The 18,424-nt window shown below is 41.8% G+C and overlaps 1 protein-coding gene across 1 annotated transcript in view; it reads right to left on the bottom strand.

Annotated features, from left to right (window-relative positions):
- The window catches only part of LOC126480667 (sodium-coupled monocarboxylate transporter 1-like), a 100,283-nt gene that overhangs the window by 9,241 nt on the left and 72,618 nt on the right, over window positions 1-18,424 (bottom strand). The window contains exons 11-12 of the mRNA XM_050103891.1: window positions 17,075-17,161; window positions 3,305-3,480 (exon numbers count right to left, since the gene is read on the bottom strand). Coding sequence (XP_049959848.1) covers window positions 3,305-3,480; window positions 17,075-17,161 — 263 coding nt within the window. The remainder of the gene's footprint in view (window positions 1-3,304; window positions 3,481-17,074; window positions 17,162-18,424) is intronic.

Below are 18,424 nucleotides of genomic sequence, written 5' to 3'. Positions count from 1 at the left end.
TGAATACCACGGGTGATGCAACGATTATACTGTCAGTACAATGATGTTTAACGCCCTCTTCGAACGGAAATACGTCATCGGCACAGAAGTCATGCCCGACGGATAGCCTTTTCCCAGAAAGTTCTAGAAAGACGTAGAAAGAGTGTTTTCGCCAGTTTAATGGCGGACGGGTACGGCGAACACATTTTTCAAATGATACAGCTTTTTTCAGTTAGTTACTTACATAAAATAATTCAATTACCAACCCTGTTTCGAATTACCACTTTACTGATAGGAACCTCACGAAAATAACGCAACTTTAAACCAAGACTGGTTGACTGGATATTGAAAAAGCCACATACGTTGAAACCGCTTTTGCCAATTAAGTATGCAGTGTTTTTTTTTTTTTAATAACAAGAGATGTAATGAATTACCAGTGATAACATTCTGAGACGTGCGCCCCTACTGAAGCGAGTGGTAGTGAATGCTACATAATAGACTCTGGTACTTGTCTGGAGAATCAGCCAGTTTCAAAGAAAAGTTAGTGATACTCATCGCCCTTCCTCATACTATTGCAAGCCATAGTACTGTTTTTTCCACGTGTTGGAAGAAATCTCTGAACGCAACCTGCTTCTCCAAAAGACAGCGACTTATCACTTTGCAGGGGTCGAAGAGAAAAGTTCTAAAAAACAACTCGTGAATTTCTTCGGCGATGTAAAAGTACTGTGAATAAAGGAGTGACAGCGTAGCATGCTGAAATAACTATCATTACTGTACTTGTCCAATAATATGCAACTGCTCCAGAAACTTGCCGTTTAGTGTGGTTTAGCCACAGTCCTCAATCTTTATTATAAAATAATTATTGTACGGGGTTCTGTCCTGACATGTTATCAGCAACACTATCTCTTAGAATGGGGCATGTGTAGTCTCAATCTTGGCCAGTCGCCGATGTGGTAAGGATGAATATTCCCTAAACACATTCATACGTTATCTGTTTCTGTTAGAGGCGGTAGACCCTTTTTTTTTTTGTTAAGAAACCGTTTCAATAAAGTCACTAAATTTTCAGGACTGTTGTTTCGAAAAGTGGAGTTCTTCCATTAATTCTCGAATGTGTTGTGCGAAATGAGTTCTCCCATTGTTCACATCAATATCGACGACGTACCATCAGCACTGGCGTTTCTTCGCTTGAGATCCACTTCGCATTTATTTAAAAGCAGTGCTTTCCTCAATTAGCGTGCATAGTGATACTAACATAGATTGATTTCTTGGAGTCATTAGATTGGTGACTTCGGGTGATGAGCTTCTTGTAGAAGCTGGGTATAGTGTGGAACTGCTTACTCAAAGTTATCCCCTTCAACAAATATTTATTAGCTTCGAAGTGGTTTACATGAATTCAATCACGGGATTTGATGCTGTTTCTATGTTACTGGTGCAGGAATCTTTGCGTGACCGGACCGTCATCTCTGCACAACGCAAAGATTTCGAGAACATAGATTTTCTTAATGGCCGAAACAAATGATTTTGCACAGAATGAACCCTAAATTGCTCAGTGGTTGTCAAATATAACGGTAATTATGAAATTTGGTAGTTTTCGTGGGATAGCTTTGTCACCGACTTAAGTCACTCTCTACTATAGCGTCTTGCTCGGGTATGGTTCAGTGGTGGTGGAGAAGGGACTATTCCTTGTTTTGGTACTACGTTGCGAGAGTATTTTCTGACGTTAATCCAGGGCAATTCTCCTCCTTACATGTACTCTCTAAATCTATTCACGCTGGCCTCCCTTAACGAAATTTTATTCAGGTACGGCTATCATGCAAGTAAGCTACTACAGCACTGTGCCGTTTACTAATATTAGTTCTTTTGTTTCATGGGAGTTGTTGATCATTGTAATAAATCGTGTCTTAATCAAAACAAGTTTTCAAATGTTAGTTTCCGCCAAGCAGTTCCGCACCCTGTTGTTTTAGCCCGCATACGAGGCGTATTCGTAAAGTAAGGTCCGATTAGGCGCGAAATTTAAATCAATGTGAAAATTCGATGTAGCTTTGCATAGATAAGTTGGGCAGTGTCTTTAGTGTGCCTGTCGATCGCTATACGGCGCTCTTTTCAGTTCATAGCGCAAAGTGATCGCGTAGAAATGTCAAACAAAAGTGTCTCCCGCCAAGTATGTGGATCCAGTGAGAGATTTCGCCTGAAGCTAAACAGTCTACATAACATAAATGTCAAGCGTTTCTTTCTTCAAGACAATTTTCAACTGCATTCCGTAGAGGCAATGAAGACGCTCCTGCAACCTTTTCGATGGGAAGTGTTTGATCACCCACAGTACAGCCCTTAATCGGCTGCCTCCGTTGTTCGTCTCTGGTCACAGCTACCGCTGGCTACGAAGACAACATTTTGGCACAAACAACGAAAGACAGACCAGTGTAGAGAATTGGAGGAAAGCACAAGCGCCTGCTGTGACGAAGATACTGGAAAGATAGTACAACGCCACGACAAATGCCTGAGTCGGACCGGTGACTATTTAGAGAGGTAGCTGGAAGGCGTGGCTAACTGTTGTGAATAAAAGATTTTTGATTTTCGATGTGGTTTTCATCTCGCCACGGATCGCAACTTACTGTCCGAACAGCCATGGTATATAAAGAAATCAAATTTATTCTGAGTCTTAATTGTATCCAATCAGATTTCACCTGTACTGGGTAGTTATATGATGTGCACTACATCTCAGTCTAGCCGAACCGTGGTTCAGGGACTAAACTGTTGCACACTGAAAGATGAGGGCCTTCTTCGCAAAGATTTACATCATCCCGAAACGATCGACATTGCACGCATGATGGCCGTGACTGATAGGAAATTTACACACATTACTTTCTTCCACCCTTCATTACTACAGCGCAGGTACCAAAGTCCATGTTAATATGTCTTAAACCAGTACAAAGCTTCCGAATATGACAAATTGAATTGTCAAAAAGAGTAATGCACAATAAAGATATTTTTGCAATTCATGACTGACATTTTATTCTGAAAAATATGTAGCACAGTTTGAAAATTGAAAATTACAGCCATAAATGAAATAATTAAAAAGAAGACATACTAAGCTTGTATTTCATATATCTTATCATTACAAAAACAGCGATAATAGTTATATTTGGAGACTCCAGCCAAAAATGAGTAGCAACCTAGCATTTTGCGAGTCCTGTCATGCAGTTTTTAGTAGAAGTGGCGCGCTAGCATATTCTCTGCTGAAACATTCACAGCCACAGTACGTTACTAAAAGTACGAAAAATGACAGTAGTAACAGCTTCAAGCGGTCGCAACTTGGGTAACTCACCTGGTCGCGGCGGCTGCTGCGGCGCTGTGCACGCTGTCTGTGACGTTACCGGGACACCCCTCCACGGAAGTCGGCAGCGGCGGGTATCGTACTCTTCCGGTGGCTGTGGCGTGTTGCGCGCCGGTTGTGAGGATCGCCACGGCAGTCATGCCGCAAAGGCTGCCCGCGATGGCTCCCTGAGGACAAACACCGCCGTCACTGCTAAACGCGAATCCACGTCGACAGGTACTCTGCACTCCACTCAGTGAGGACGGTACGGCTATCTCCAAGCTTGTCGTTTTCCTTTAATGTAAGTGGGTGTTGTGTGACTCTAGGACATGTCCGACAGGACAACAATTGACATGAACGAGCGCGTTGCCTCCATTACATGTGTTTCGGTGCGGATGCGCAAATAGCGTTAGAATACCTGCGAGAATGAGGAATTTGTGAGTAGGAGGTGTAATGGACGGTGGTACACTACTGTGGCAATTCTGAGAAAATTGAAAGAGAAGCTTTACGCGTCTATTATGTAACTGATGTACTTGTGCGCAGTCGCAGTGCGTTAGATTCGATTGTGGTAAAGTGGATCGTTCTTCGTAGCGGCACGAAGGGAGTCACCGGCATGGGTTACCACCTACGGCGAAGCTGCTGGTAGCTGCCTTAACGTCCGCAAATCGAGCGCCTTGGCTGTAGGTGCGGGACTTCCTGCAGACTGAGCTGCTCCTTTGCGTGTAGCTGATACTCTCCGATGCTTAGGACCCGATTTCGCAAGTGATCTGCGGCGGACAGTTGCCCTCAACTGTCCACGTCTACTTTCCCAACTACGAACTGGGCTCTTAGATCACCATTTACCAGCACTTGATCTTCTGCAACGCTCACAATATATAAATGTTTATTTGGAGTCACGTATCACCCACGTGGTACACACTTGCTATTCCGCCATCAATGGCCCGTCGCATGCTAGCGGCACTGGGTTCGTTTGTTTGCCACGGTTTCTAATTCAAGATAAAGTACGAAACCTTCCCCCTCCCACGGTGCAGGGGTGGTTTAGGTCTGTATCATGTGCCTGATAAAGTGGTAGCCCTTTTCATTAGCTCTCACATGAACGTTGTGGCGCCGTAGTCCTACGTGCCTTACCAGCCTAATGCTGGAGGCCCTTGCACCACACTCTCTCGCAGCACCTATCCAACTTTCGCAAGTCCCGCCGCCTTTTTTTTACTTCAGCTACTTTTTCCTTGAACCGAACTTCGTCCGTAATGTGATACCACTAGCGCAGTTGACATCCACGAAGGCGAACAATGGTTTCTCACAGCAGCATAGGTCACCAAACGTGGTTGAGTGGAAGCTTCGCCATATTGACTGTCGTGCCGTTTGGCGATCGATGTGCGCTCGTTATCTTGACACAGACGTTCAGTCTGCATAGTACCTTACTATTAATGGGAAACAAGTATGCCAGGCATGCCTTCTCAGGATGCAACTCGCAGACACACCGTTGTGTGATGTTATGGACACAGACGAGCACCGCCTAGTGTAGTTTGTCGAGAGGTGTCTGGTTCTTGGTGCGACAGATGTCCGTATTACTCCTCATCAGATACCTACTCAACTGCTCCTCTTTCCGGACGCGGGATACTTCCCGCAAGCAAGGACGAACTCTGTGAGGTGGATTTGTGGACACGCAGCACATTACTTGATTGCTGATGGCGAGAAATGTATCCTTGACTTTTGGCAGTTTCTTAATGAACGCCACTGTGCAATTGTCTACTATCCAAAATACAGACAATTTTTTTTTTTCAATTTCATCTACAGTGTCTTCCTGAACCCACTCCAGAGCTGGGAGTTCCTGTCATGAAGAGTTGATCCTCGCTTCTTCCACACTTAGAACCGATATACTCACTGGTAATTGGAATATTCTTCTTATACTGATAAAAATGAGTAAATAAATAAGTAAATACATAAAAATAACAGAGAACGAAAAGAAAAATGAATAAATAAATGATTTTCATTGTTCCACGTTCCCTACGCTTTCCATGGTTTCTGGACGGTGGGGATGGGACATCGCGCCCAGGCCTCGGGTTGTGACCCCTGCCCCCTTTGCCACCACACCTCCCTTTAGGCGCCGGGAAGTTTCCTTTCCCAAAAAGAAAGAAAAAAAATGAAAAAAGTGGTTAGCTTTCTAGCTCCGTAAGCAGAACGTGTATGAGACGCTGGTTCGACTTCCGCTCAAACCTTTTTCTTCTTGTAGAAGTGTAAATTCTGTGATATGCAAAAAATCTCCGCCTATACTAATCGTTTTTGCTACATTAGCTACGTCTCACCATTACGTAGGTCAAGTGCCAAAGGGGTTTGCCTCTGTGTCTGCAGTTCGAAGCGTCGAGGTGCAAAGACGTTCCGGGTACCTTATCATATACCAAGCGTAAGGGATTTCGAAGATACGACAGGAGAACTCTATGCGTTTTTTCATTTACTTGTCAATATTTATAAATATGTTTGTTTTATTAATTAAATTTAATTAAAAATAATAATTAGTGAAATAACATCAAATTCACTAATACTTCCTGCAGGTACACGTGGATTTTTTTAAATTAATATTACCTCTCAAATGTCACACTAGTTAATTACGACCAGTGATGAAAAAAATATAAATCAAAAATTGAGGGGGAGCTGAACCGTCGTTTCACGTAAGTTCGTCTTTCGACACTAGAACGTTAACCACTTCCCCACCAGGATGTCTAACATACAGCAACTACGCACAGATACATCAGTTACACAATATACGAGTGAGACTTCTCTTGCGATTTTCTCCGAATTGCCACAGTAGTTCACCTTACTACTTGCACGTTATGTTGTTTGAATGGCCTATGAAAGATGTACAAAGTTTCACGAAAATCTGTGATCATAACGTCGTGCCCTCCCCTTGTAGGATACAGGTATCTATGAGCTACTCCGTTGTGTGAAGGAGACACTTTTTGGGACTGCAACACAACACTTCACGTATCTTATAGTCACTTAATTTGAAGAGCTTAAAACCATTTTTTCTAATTATTTGCACTTACGTGTTTTGTAATTGATTAGTGTTCACGAAACTTGTTCTTCTAACTTGACATTTCATGTTAGAAGAACATGCTGGCAATGTCAGCAAAATTCTGTTGTGTACGACTTCATACACAACGTTAAGAGGAAGCGGGCTACTGAGTGGCATGGCATTTGTCATCATAGGAGAACTGGACAGGAGCAGAAATGGTTAGCGAACATATTAACACATTAAAGAGAAGGCTGCAAGTGGGTTGAGTGGCTGTCGCCGGCCGTTCTATATTGCAGCGTCAGATGGCGCTCATAGTCCAATGCCGCTGGAGGCGTGGCTCATTGAACGCGCACCATTGGGTCCGCTAGATCCCGCGCGACCGCTATCGGCGTCAAACGGAAGCTTGCAATTCCGTTGCCATCTTGACTCGCCGGTAGGGTGGTGATTCAAATTCATAATGTATGGAACTCAAACATAACTTTCTGAGGATGATTGCGAGCAGTCGTGGTAATGGAGGAACAGAAGAGCGTTGCTAATCATTTGTGGTGGGATATGGACGTGAAGTGCGGGCGCGCTAATGCCAAATGGAGATTGTTGTGCAGTCGGTTTTGTAATATACGGCATGGCAAAGTATGTAAATGAGGGACCACATGTATGGGTGCTCTGCATGCCTGTAAGAATTTCTGGTGATTAAGGAAGGTTACTGTATGGCGCAAAGCTCTTCATGCTGCTCGCTAACCAAGAAGAGCTTATTGCTAATAATGGATACCTCAAAAAACATGACGTAACTTCACAAGCAACTTATCTCAGTGTGATACTTGATTTTTTCAACATTACAAATAATAAATTTTGTCAGTGATGCTAATTGACTCAAATTATTAAACATCAGCAGGGTCCCATTCTTTCACCAAAGCTTCCAAGAAAGTCAAAAGTGAAAGAATGGATTGGAAGAAGATGTACCCAATGAATTTTAAACGTGTGGGAATCGGAGGGCCGTGTTGGATTACCTGGGCGGTCTCAGGCGCTGCAGTCATGGACTGTTCGGCTGGTCCCGGCGGAAGTTCAAGTTCTCCCTCAGGCATGGGTGTGTGTGTATGTCCTTAGGATAATTTAGGTTAAGTAGTGTGTAAGCTTAGGGACTGATGACGTTAGCAGTTCTGTCCCATAAGATTTCACACACATTTGAAGATTTTTGGAATCGGAGGCAGTGTCAGTTATAGTTCTTCATATAGTGTTGCACTACTGCTGCAGACAATTAAGCAAACCAAATGTTATCAAAAAATCTATTTACATTTTAATAACGAATGTATGTTGACGCTACATCAGAGAAAGTAGTTTCATGGTATTATGTCGTGTTTTATAAATAATTTCATGCCCTTACGCCCTCATAACCTTGGCACTGACAAACGGTTTTTGCTATACATTAAACCGTGTACGTCCTTAGTTTGAGAACTAAACATTCCGAATAGGAATTAGCTTTGGTTTTCGACGAAATGGTTCTAGTTACTACCTATTGTTGATGTTGGTAACTACACTCCTGGAAATTGAAATAACAACACCGTGAATTCATTGTCCCAGGAAGGGGAAACTTTATTGACACATTCCTGGGGTCAGATACATCACATGATCACACTGACAGAACCACAGGCACATAGACACAGGCAACAGAGCATGCACAATGTCGGCACTAGTACAGTGTATATCCACCTCTCGCAGCAATGCAGGCTGCTATTCTCCCATGGAGACGATCGTAGAGATGCTGGATGTAGTCCTGTGGAACGGCTTGCCATGACATTTCCACCTGGCGCCTCAGTTGGACCAGCGTTCGTGCTGGACGTGCAGACCGCGTGAGACGACGCTTCATCCAGTCCCAAACATGCTCAATGGGGGACAAATCCGGAGATCTTGCTGGCCAGGGTAGTTGCCCTACACCTTCTAGAGCACGTAGGGTGGCACGGGATACATGCGGACGTGCATTGTCCTGTTGGAACAGCAAGTTCCCTTGCCGGTCTAGGAATGGTAGAACGATGGGTTCGATGACGGTTTGGATGTACCGTGCACTATTCAGTGTCCCCTCGACGATCACCAGTGGTGTACGGCCAGTGTAGGAGATCGCTCCCCACACCATGATGCCGGGTGTTGGCCCTGTGTGCCTCGGTCGTATGCAGTCCTGATTGTGGCGCTCACCTGCACGGCGCCAAACACGCATACGACCATCATTGGCACCAAGGCAGAAGCGACTCTGATCGCTGAAGACGACACGTCTCCATTCGTCCCTCCATTCACGCCTGTCGCGACACCACTGGAGGCGGGCTGCACGATGTTGGGGCGTGAGCGGAAGACGGCCTAACGGTGTGCGGGACCGTAGCCCAGCTTCATGGAGACGGTTGCGAATGGTCCTCGCCGATACCCCAGGAGCAACAGTGTCCCTAATTTGCTGGGAAGTGGCGGTGCGGTCCCCTACGGCACTGCGTAGGATCCTACGGTCTTGGCGTGCATCCGTGCGTCGCTGCAGTCCGGTCCCAGGTCGACGGGCACGTGCACCTTCCGCCGACCACTGGCGACAACATCGATGTACTGTGGAGACCTCACGCCCCACGTGTTGAGCAATTCGGCGGTACGTCCACCCGGCCTCCCGCATGCCCACTATACGCCCTCGCTCAAAGTCCGTCAACTGCACATACGGTTCACGTCCACGCTGTCGCGGCATGCTACCAGTGTTAAAGACTGCGATGGAGCTCCGTATGCCACGGCAAACTGGCTGACACTGACGGCGGCGGTGCACAAATGCTGCGCAGCTAGCGCCATTCGACGGCCAACACCGCGGTTCCTGGTGTGTCCGCTGTGCCGTGCGTGTGATCATTGCTTGTACAGCCCTCTCGCAGTGTCCGGAGCAAGTATGGTGGGTCTGACACACCGGTGTCAATGTGTTCTTTTTTCCATTTCCAGGAGTGTATAAACAGTAACAGTGTATTCCAAATAAACATCACTTTGTTCGAGTTACACGGTACTTTAACATCTAATCTCGTGCGAGTGCATTTTGTTCAGCTGCTGCATTATTATTCGCTCCCAGTTATTACGTAATTTCAACGCCACGTCAGTCATTAACCAGATTTCATTTTTGAAGTTTTTGATATGGTGACCGTAATTATTCTGCATTCTAAATTTATTCAACCACATAATTATTCATAATTATTGCTATCTGTAGAGAATCATTAATATTTTTTTACAATCGTATTGACCAACTAGGACCACGTTAACAACTTCAATTCCTCTTTTTCCTTTGTTGTTGTTTCCTATTTTTCCAGTATTCCCTCATTTTCTCTTCCTTTCTTCTGTCCATGTTGTTCCCGATGTTTTATTTCTTCTGATTTGAAAGCCTTCCAAATTTAGTATTTTGTTTTTAAACGGTTTCTATCTGCTATTTCTGATTCTTTGATGTTGTTTCTTTCAAGATCTTTTCTTACTTCTGTATCCATGCTATTGTCTATTTCTTCTTCCAGAAATATAGGAGTATTTGTTTTGTTAGTCTGTTTCCATCAATTCGGTAGAGATGACCAAAAAAGGTTAATTTTCGTTTGGCCATTACTTCAGATGTTTTCTCTATATTTTTGTAGATCTCCTCATTACTTCTTATTTTCCAACCATCTGCAGTTTTCATTGCTCCCGTTATTTTTCTAATAATCCTTCTTTCCAGTACCTCTAGTACGTCCATCTTATAGTTCATCGTTAGGCATTCAGATCCATATAAACATTCTGGTCGTTCCACTGTGGTGTAGTGTTTTAGTTTTGTTTTTCTAGATATACATTTCTTGTTGTAAATATTTTTGGTCAAACCATATGCTCTTTCCATTTTCTTAATTCTTACATCTATTGCAGATTTTTCTAGTCCATTCTGTTGTATAGTTTCTCCAAGATATTTAAATTTATTTACTCGCTCTGTTTGACCTATTTGTGTTTCTATGTATTTTGGTGCATTTTTTTATATTTGTCATGAATTTTGTTTTTTCAGCTGAAATTTTGAGACCAGTTCTCTTTGCTAATTTTTCCAGAATGTTTATTTGAGTAACTGCTTCTGTCAGATTTTCTGAAAGTATTACGAAATCATCCGCAAAAGCCAAGCAGTTTACCTTAATTCCATTTGTTTTCCTTCTCAGAGTTATTGGTTAAATTTTGTGATTTTTTAGCTCCGAATTCCAGATCCTTACAATGTTTTCTAGAACACAGTTAAACAGTGAAGGTGATAAACCATCACCTTGTCTAACACCAGTTTTTATTTCAAAAGGCTGAGATACTTCTCCCATAAATTGCCTTTAGATACTGTACCTGTTAGTGTTTCACGAATTATGTTTGCTAGTTTTGATTTAACACAATATTCTCTAATGACCTTATATATCGTTTCTCTATCTATACAATCAAATGCTTTCTTGAAATTTATAAATGACACTAGTATTGGTTTGATGGTTAACATTCTATGGCGAATTATTGACTTTAAGTTGAAAATTTGTTCTGCACAGGACCTTTCGAAAACCACCCTGATATTCTCGTAGTTGTTTGTCTAAAGTATCTACCACTCTATTAAGGAGAATTTTTGATAATATTTTGTATGCCACTAGCAGAAGTGACACTCCTCTGTAATTACTGACATTTTGTTTGTCTCCCTTTTTATGTAGTGGGTGGATTAACGTTGTTTTCCATTCAACTGGAATGTTCTCAAAAAGCAGCTGTAGACCCGTTATAATTTTTGTTTCTGACCATTCCAATAATTCTGCTGTAATGGAGTCTTCACCACTTGCTTTATTGTTTTTGAGTGTTTTGATGGCTTCATGAATTTCTAGCTCTGTTGGCGGGAAATCTTCCTCTATATTTTGAGGTGTCACTGGAAATTCTAATTTATCTGTTGGAACTGGATAGTTTAACTTTTCAAAAAAATTTGCTAAAATTTCACAATTTTCTTGATCATTTAATCCTATTTCGCCTTTTCATCTTTGAAACAAATACTTGGTGCCTGATATCCTTTAAGTACGTGTTTAAAGGTTTGGTAAAAATTTTTAGAATTTTTATGGTGAGATTTTCTTCTATTTCAATAAGCCGACAATTTTCAAAGTTCCTTTTGATTTTCTGGATGATTTTTTATGTTTCTTTTCTTTGTTCTCTGAATTGTTTAAGGTTTTCCTCTTTTTTCGAACGTCTGCATTTTCTCCATTTTTGAGCTTTTTGTATTAGTGCTTTTTCACATGCCTCATTCCACCATGTCTTCTTTTTATTCTTGGCTAATCCTAAAGTTTTTTCTGCTGCTTGAGTTATTTTCATCTGGAGTTCACGCCAATCACCTTCTTTACTTGTCTCAATTGCTTCTCTAAATTTTTCTTATATTTTCTTTTGTAATATTAGCTGTAGTGGTGTTGTATCTGATCACTTTCTTGGTCGCCTTTTTTGGTTTAGAAATTTTATTTTAATCTTAGAGAGATAATGATCTCAATCGAATTCCCCATTTCTGACTATTGTAACGTTCATAATTTCCGTGATGTGCCTTTTAGATATGACTACGATTCAGTTGAAATTCGCCTAGGTTTGGATTTGGGTGTCCCCAGGTTTTGGATTTACTTGGCAGTTTGCGGAAATGTGTGGACATGAGTTTTAACTGGAACGTTTTACACATGTTGATTAGTCTTTCGCGATTTCTGTTTGTTCTTTTAATTTGTTATTATTTATTTAATTTATTATTATTATTACTGTATTTCTATCGTTGTTGTACCTGAGAGAACCCATGTGCATGAACTGTCGGTATGTAGCTAACTGTATTCTTTCGCTAAACATTGTTCTTCCTAATTAATGCCTTGTTTCTGTTGATGCCAGAACATTAGATACAAGTCCCACAAAAGGTTTTACACACTGGAGAATGTAGGTACGTTATAGCTTCAAAAATAGTATGAACCGTTTTCTTGCATGCATCTAAACCGGGTAGAACTGTGGAAAGACTAAAATATCTCACTGCCCTGTCCGGCACTGTTCCCTTCCGGAATATACGAGATACGAAAGAGATGAAATATGGGATCAACACTACAGAATATAGCAAACGACATGTCACTGTATCAGAAACCAAATAGCCGAACTGATAGGCTCCCAGTAGAACCACAACGTCCTTTTCTGTTTTCCGATATATTATTATCGTCTGACAAATTTGAGATGTTTACCCGTTTATGCTGTACTCGTATTTATCTGCCTTTGCTGGCTTGCTGATTGGGTGGGTGACATTCTGCGGAATGTCTCACAGCTTCCACTCAGGAACTTTAATAACAGCTTGCTTGCCACATGTTTGGCCTTAGCTTGTCGGTAAAAGACAACAATGCCTGCGTGAAAATTTCCTGCCGAGACTGTGTTAACGGCGTATTCGACGCTCAGATTTGTTGACCTTTTTGCAAGACGTCAAGTAGTCAGTGACTGGGTGAAAGGCTAGGGTTGGAAGTTTGGAAACATTCACCGTGTCGAGGAAGGAACATAGAAAACTGTGTTGGACTTCCTAGGTCATGAGATGTTCCATGCAGAAAGCAAAAGTGTTCGCTCTACATCTCTGAAGTAGCATGCCCTTACAAAATTGTTTGTAAGTGTGTGGTAGACCACTTGGGTAAAAATTACAAAGGGACAGTTAATAGATCACTATAATCAGCTCCAACAGTCAAAATATTTCCACCATAGCCTTAAACAAAGGTAAATTTTCCGACCAAGAAATGTTAGTAGAATGTCGCTTTAACGAGAAAAATATTACCCGTGAATAACACATACAAATCCAGGATGCAGTGTTTCCCCACAATCATCTCGAAATCATAAATAAGACTTACGTTTTTTGCACATATTGCTGACAAGTAGACTCATCCATCTTCCCAATATTATTAGCGAAGACACATTTATTGCCATTACGATATTGTGAGTGTGACAATGTTCACAGATTTGGCAAGCCTGTTGAAAAAAGTTAATAGCACCAACTCTTGAGTCATTAGAAAGTGATTTCTCAATTTTTGCTAATGGTATCCTTAATCAGGTGCAGAAAACTAATTTCACAACGTACTACAAAATTATGGTTCTACATAATTGCCTTATAGATTGATACCTTCCTTCCAATGACTTATTTGTCGTTTAGACAGTTACACACGACTTCTTAAACGCGGCGTTTAGGAGTTCATTCAGTCACAATGAGCTACTGTATTAATATTTGTGATACAAGAAAGACATACTTGTAATTTTAAAATTAGCTACTGTATTAATATTTGTGATGCAAGAAAGAGTTATTTAGAATTTTAAAATTAGCATTCTGTTTTAAATTGAATATACTCAGGAATCAGTATCTTGCTTATCTTCTATTTAATATTATATGTACAGATGATCAGTGTTTATATCAGATTTTTGAGCATAATTTTGTCATAAATAAAATCATGTAATGGAATAACTTGCAGTGAGCCACTTCCACATTGCAGCACACGTAACATAGCAGTTTAAGAAAGGCATTACTAATAAGCAAAAATCTGCTTGTATAGAAAGAAAGCAGAGTATTTCACGGGCACAAAAACTACCGTTCCTCAAGATACTGCCTGTCCAACCAACTTTATACTTCCACTGTACAACCTTCAAAATACTTCGAAAATCAAACAGCTATGAAAGCATGCAAACGTGTGATAGCAGAGGCGTAAATGTATTTATAACGGATACAGAATATGAACACACAAAAAGGTTTCCAAAGATCATGTTACCTAAGTACTGATGCATATCTCTGTGAGCACAAGATACAAAACATGTGAATGTAGGTCTCCAAATAATTCAAATGTGGTTGGATAATACGATTAAAAATATGAGCTGCAGTATCTTCGAAAAGATTCGAAGAATAATGAAATACAGAGTAGCTAGGCATCTTAACAACTGAGTCGCCGTAAAAAAAAAAAAAATGGAAAAAACGGCCGAGTGCGACTGGGACGCAGGATCAGAGTGCTCTGCACAAACTTATTTATATATATACACGTTTCATCGATCTCGGAGTCCGCCCCCGGTAGTTGAATGGTCAGCATGACGGATTGTCAATTCTCTGGGCCCGGATTCGATTCCCGGCTGGGTTGGGGAATTTTCTCCGACGAGGGACTGGGTGTCGTGCTGTCATCATCATTCTATCATCCTAGTCGACTGCAGGTCGCCGAAGTGGCGTCAAATTGAAGACAGGCACCCGGCGAACGGTCTGCCCGACGGGGGGCCGTAGCCGTACGATTAAATTAAAAAATCCATCTCGGGAATCTAGCAGCTCGACAATTTTTGTCTGTTATGGACATTGACACTGGCAAGATATCAGTCACAGGAATTCGCAGACTTTCCAGAATGACAAATGGTAGAAAAAAATGCTTCTCGTGTGACACAACTACAAATTAACTTTTTTATGGTTTTTCCTTTACTTGTACTGTGAAATCTTGTTTCTTACCAAATTTCAGGAATTACCATGTATTAATGAAAGAATTTGGTATTACGAAAATTTTAGTGACAAGGCGAAATTGATTTCATCTGGCCACAACTATTGGTTCCTTGATTGCTCTGGGAGAAGGCTCGTCAAATTAGCACATATGAAGTATTTGTTCTCATTACATAACTGAATAAAAGATTTGCCACTTTTGACACTTGTTCGCTGCAGGAGTGCTTGAACTAGTAAAGAATCACTTAATGCACTAGTTAACAAACTGTTCTCTAGAGGTACAGTGTCCAACATTAATAACACGGGAAGTTCATCTGGAATTTTACCGACTCGTTGGTCCTGTACCATGAAGTTCATTGCTGTAGCGAACTGGGGCTGAAGTTTTGCATACTGGACACTATACTGAACTCGGTGAGAGAGCGCTGCTGTTGTTTAGAGGGAGGCGTCGTCTTCTGAAGCGCCTCCCATACGTCGTTGTGGATTGCTCCGAGCCCTCGCTAATGCTTGTGGTGCCGATTCACTTTGCCAAACTTGGTGTGACAAGGCGATCTCTGGACGAAACCACAAAAATATGTTACATAAATGGCCATATCTCATGGCTGCACTGTCATAGAAACTTAACTCTGTGACACTATAAGGAACCATAGACGAAGTAAATGGCCTAAATTTCAACTTGATATGTCTATCATTTTGTAAGAAAAAGGTGACTTATCCTGTGGAAGTGTAACCTCCTAACAGATAAAATATAATAACCTCCAAAAACTAAAAAAAAATACATAACATTCACATTTAGTGTAACCTCCCAGTACAAAATTCCGTAACCTACCAATAATAAAATGTGACTAACCTCTCAATAAAATTGCGTCTCACTTATAACCTTCCAGTAATTGACTGTGAATTTGAACTGGTAGATTTTGGACGTCAGCAGTGCTGCGTCATGGCCCTGAAAGATCATACTTAATAAATTGAAAATTCTTTCCTAAATAAGGTCGCCGGATAACGCGTATGTATCTGCTCCTATAAGAAATTTTCCTGGCACAGCCCAGTGCAATGCTGGCCGATAGATTTGTCATGTATAAAAAGAACAACAGATTTTTTCTTTACAATAATCGGGATGACCATGGATTGGAGAAATTAGTAAATTCTGTAAATTGAGATGAGTGATTGTCAAAAGTTAATTCTTTATAAGAAAGATTATTATCAAGAGATTTTTTTAAAAAACATTTACATGGGACTTGATGTAGCAATAGTACATAAGCGCGAGGCTGCTTTTACCTTATACTACATCGCTCAGGCACCGCCATCGCTCCCCACGACCGGCCCAGCCAACTCGATACACACGACTGCTAGCTACTACTTACTCCTACTGCGACACAGTTTCTACTGCAGTCAACACTGCTCTTTGGTCTGAGATTCTCTTATAGCTTACATATCGCAGGCAGCGTGTAAGCAATCCATCGAAATTACATCTGCTCGAGTGTGCTAGCAATAAATTCCTTAGTCATGGACGTCTTACGGACGGACAGAGAGACATTCGGATAGCAAATGACAGTTCTTTTTTGCTATATAATTAGAAATTAAAAATTTCGGATTTTTCCATTTACTTGCATTTTGAAGCCTTTCTCTGTGCCAAATGTCATGATTCTAGACCAATCTACATGTTCTGATGAGTGAGTTTGCGAGTATCAAAATGTCACATAAATGGCCGTACCTTTTGATTGCTTCCATTCAGTTGCTTAGCTTTCTTATAGCGCGAAGGTACCACAAACTTATTTATAAGACATAATTTGAAACTTCACATGTCTTCCCATTCCTGAGAAGAAGGCGTCTTAAAAGACAGACAACAATTGACTTAATTTTTTTTTCTGTTTGATTTAATTACAAAGTAACATGTTTCGGATTTCTTCCTTTAAATGTACTGTTGAACGTTGATACTCTCTAAATTTCATGATTCTAGGTCAACGACATGCACCTACAGTTTTTGATGAGTGAGTCTGCGAGTATCAAGATGTGTAATATAAATGGCCGTATCTTTTGGTCGCATTGATATATAAGTTTTAATTTTTGCACCACCCAGATACAGTGAGTGACATAAATTACCACTTCACGTCTACCTCTTCCTAAGAAAATCGGTTTTCAACAGTCGGACGGAGAGTCAGGCAGGGAAGCAGACAGACAGATGGATCTTGTAAGGGCTGCATTTTAACCGATATATGCACGGAACCCAAATTACAAAAGGTTTCTACTTTTTCTGTTGACAGTAAAAATGTAATGAGTAACGATGGTGTCGTGTCACCGTCAAATTGCAATAAGTGCTTACCTTGGTGTTGGCCGAGGGAACCAGCATGCCGAGTGTGAATATCCCGAGCAGCGCGCCGTTCGTCACGCCTCCCACGCTGTAGCCCAGCTGTGGACACAAAGAGAAACGGCGCGCTGTTGTCAGAAGATTAGCTGTAATAGGCAGTTAGCGGAGTAACGGCGGCAGCGCACACACTGGTAGCCTGGCGCGGCCGACTGACGGGCGTGTGGGAGTCCGCTCCTGGCACTCTGAAGGCTCCGGGCTGCGCCGTGGAGCGTGCTCGAACCAGCCGGTGGAACTCTGCTAGCGCAAGACAGAGCCAGTCTCGAGTCTGTGCTCTGGACGCGTGTTTTAACTAGCAAAAAAATTCTATTTCTGTTGCTACAGAGGCCTGTCGTCAAGCATCTTTACAACTAACAACCCCATCTGGCAAGTAGCTAACAGTAATTTACAGCCTTCGAATAAGGATAGATAGACTGTAGAAGAAGTTGATAATGATGTATGTTCTTATTGCTGGGTATTCCAGATTTTCTTGCTCTGTTATCTTGAAAGTAAGTATGTTGAATGTCTTTATCGCAGAGTTACTCAAAAATGGTTCAAATGGTTCAAATGGCTCTAAGCACTATGGGACTTAACATCTGAGGTCATTAGGCCCCCAGATGTAGAACTACTTAAAACTAACCTAAGAACACCACACACATCCATGCCCGAGGAAGGATTCGAACCTGCGACCGTAGCAGCAGCGCGGTTCCGGACTGAAGCGCCAAGAACCGCTCGGTCACAGCGGCCGGCTCGCAAAGTAGCAATTCCACTTCTAACGACAGGCAAAAGAAATTACACTCTAAGATAAAAAATAGACAAAAAATAAAAACGACGCACCACGCATCAGTTACGCAAATTGTTCACTAATTTATATCTGTACAGGAGACACAAAATAATAAGTTTTGGCGGCCGATGGACGAATATGTGACGCTGTATAGTAATTTCACCACGCACGTGGCAAGAATAGTAAACAGGGGACGTTTCTCTTGCTCTTTGAGAGTTGCTTTCCATTAGAACGTTGTAAACGGGGTACTAGCAGTAATAGACAGCACGCGTGGCTGACTAGTGGGATAAGGATATCATGCAGAACAAAGCGCCGACCTGTGCGACCGAGCGGTTCTAGGCGCTTCAGTCTGAAACCGCGCTACCGCCCGGGCGCAGGTTCGAATCCTGCCTCGGGCTTGGATGTGTGTGATGTCCTTAGGTTAGTTAGGTTTAAGTAGTTCTACATCTGGGGGAGTGATGACCTCGGATGTTAAGTACCACAGTGCTCAGAGCCATTTGAACCATTAGAACGAAGCGGGAATTTTATAAATATGTTAGAAGTAG

This window comes from Schistocerca serialis, chromosome 5 (genome assembly GCF_023864345.2).
Source record: "Schistocerca serialis cubense isolate TAMUIC-IGC-003099 chromosome 5, iqSchSeri2.2, whole genome shotgun sequence".
Classification (NCBI taxonomy): Eukaryota; Metazoa; Arthropoda; class Insecta; order Orthoptera; family Acrididae; genus Schistocerca; species Schistocerca serialis.
Note: the sequence above shows the minus strand (reverse complement) of the source record. Positions and strands in the feature narration are given on the sequence as shown.